Source organism: Elaeis guineensis, chromosome 7, assembly GCF_000442705.2.
Source record: "Elaeis guineensis isolate ETL-2024a chromosome 7, EG11, whole genome shotgun sequence".
In the NCBI taxonomy this organism is placed as follows: Eukaryota; Viridiplantae; Streptophyta; class Magnoliopsida; order Arecales; family Arecaceae; genus Elaeis; species Elaeis guineensis.
Window position 1 is genome coordinate 24,050,265 of NC_025999.2, and position 948 is coordinate 24,051,212.

Here is a 948-nt window from a genome sequence, read left to right on the forward strand (position 1 = left end):
GAGCACCACATAAGGCCCAACAGGCTAGTAGTATTTCTGATGGAAAATCTTGTAGAACATGGACTTACCCCCTAAATGGCTCCCACAGATGCCCTCATGGACCTCTCGCAGTGCATAATTCTCCTCGGATGGATGCAAACATTTCAATAATGGTAGAGAGAAGGACCACCTGTATAGTTTGTTATCATAGAGGACATAACTGGCAGCTTATTTTTTTACTTTTCGAGCTTCCCTGCGATCAGATGGTAGCTCGTCTGAGCTCAGATATTTAAGTAAAGGGTCAATCCAGCAGGGCTCTTCATCAATTTGTTGAATAGCAAGGGGCTCCTCGAGGCTTGAGATTTTTAGTACCTCGAAATAAGTCTTCTCCTTCCAGTCAGTGGGTAGCAAAGCCATTAGTTTTGATAGTGCATCCATCTTGGCGTTATCCATTCTGAGGACCTGCTGAATGTTGAAGCTCAAAAAAGTCAAGTTTAAGTCCTTTACCTTTTGGAGATATCTTTTCATATTCTCATCTCGGGCTTCATAGCCGCCCTTGATATGGCCAACCACTAATTGAGAGTCGCTGAAGACCTTCAGATGCTGGATCTCTACTTCCTTCGTCACTCTGAAGATAAAAAGTAATGCTTCATACTCCGCCTCATTATTAGTGGTGGGAAAGTCAAAGCGTAAGGTGTATCCCGCCATCTCTCCTTTAGGACTAGTTAGAATGAGTCTAGCCCCTGCTCTCATCGCACTTGATGAGCCATCCACGTGCAGCATGCAGAGCTCCTTTGGATCAGACCCTATGTCTACCTCCTCACCTCTCGAGCTTTCATTGGATCTTGAGTTCTCCCCTTTTTTCGAGCTCCTTGCAGTCCTTGAGCCCTCCCCATTTGGAATGGTGCACTCGAGGATGAAGTCTGCGAGCACTTGGGCCTTGATGGAAGGCCATGGACAGTACTGCAT

General features: G+C 46.0%; 1 protein-coding gene across 1 annotated transcript; it reads right to left on the minus strand.

Moving 5' to 3' along the window:
* Positions 1-207: 207 nt before the first annotated feature.
* LOC140859297 (uncharacterized) lies at positions 208-948 on the minus strand. The gene has a single exon (XM_073260960.1). The coding sequence runs from the start codon at positions 946-948 to the stop codon at positions 208-210; it is 741 nt and encodes a 246-aa protein (XP_073117061.1).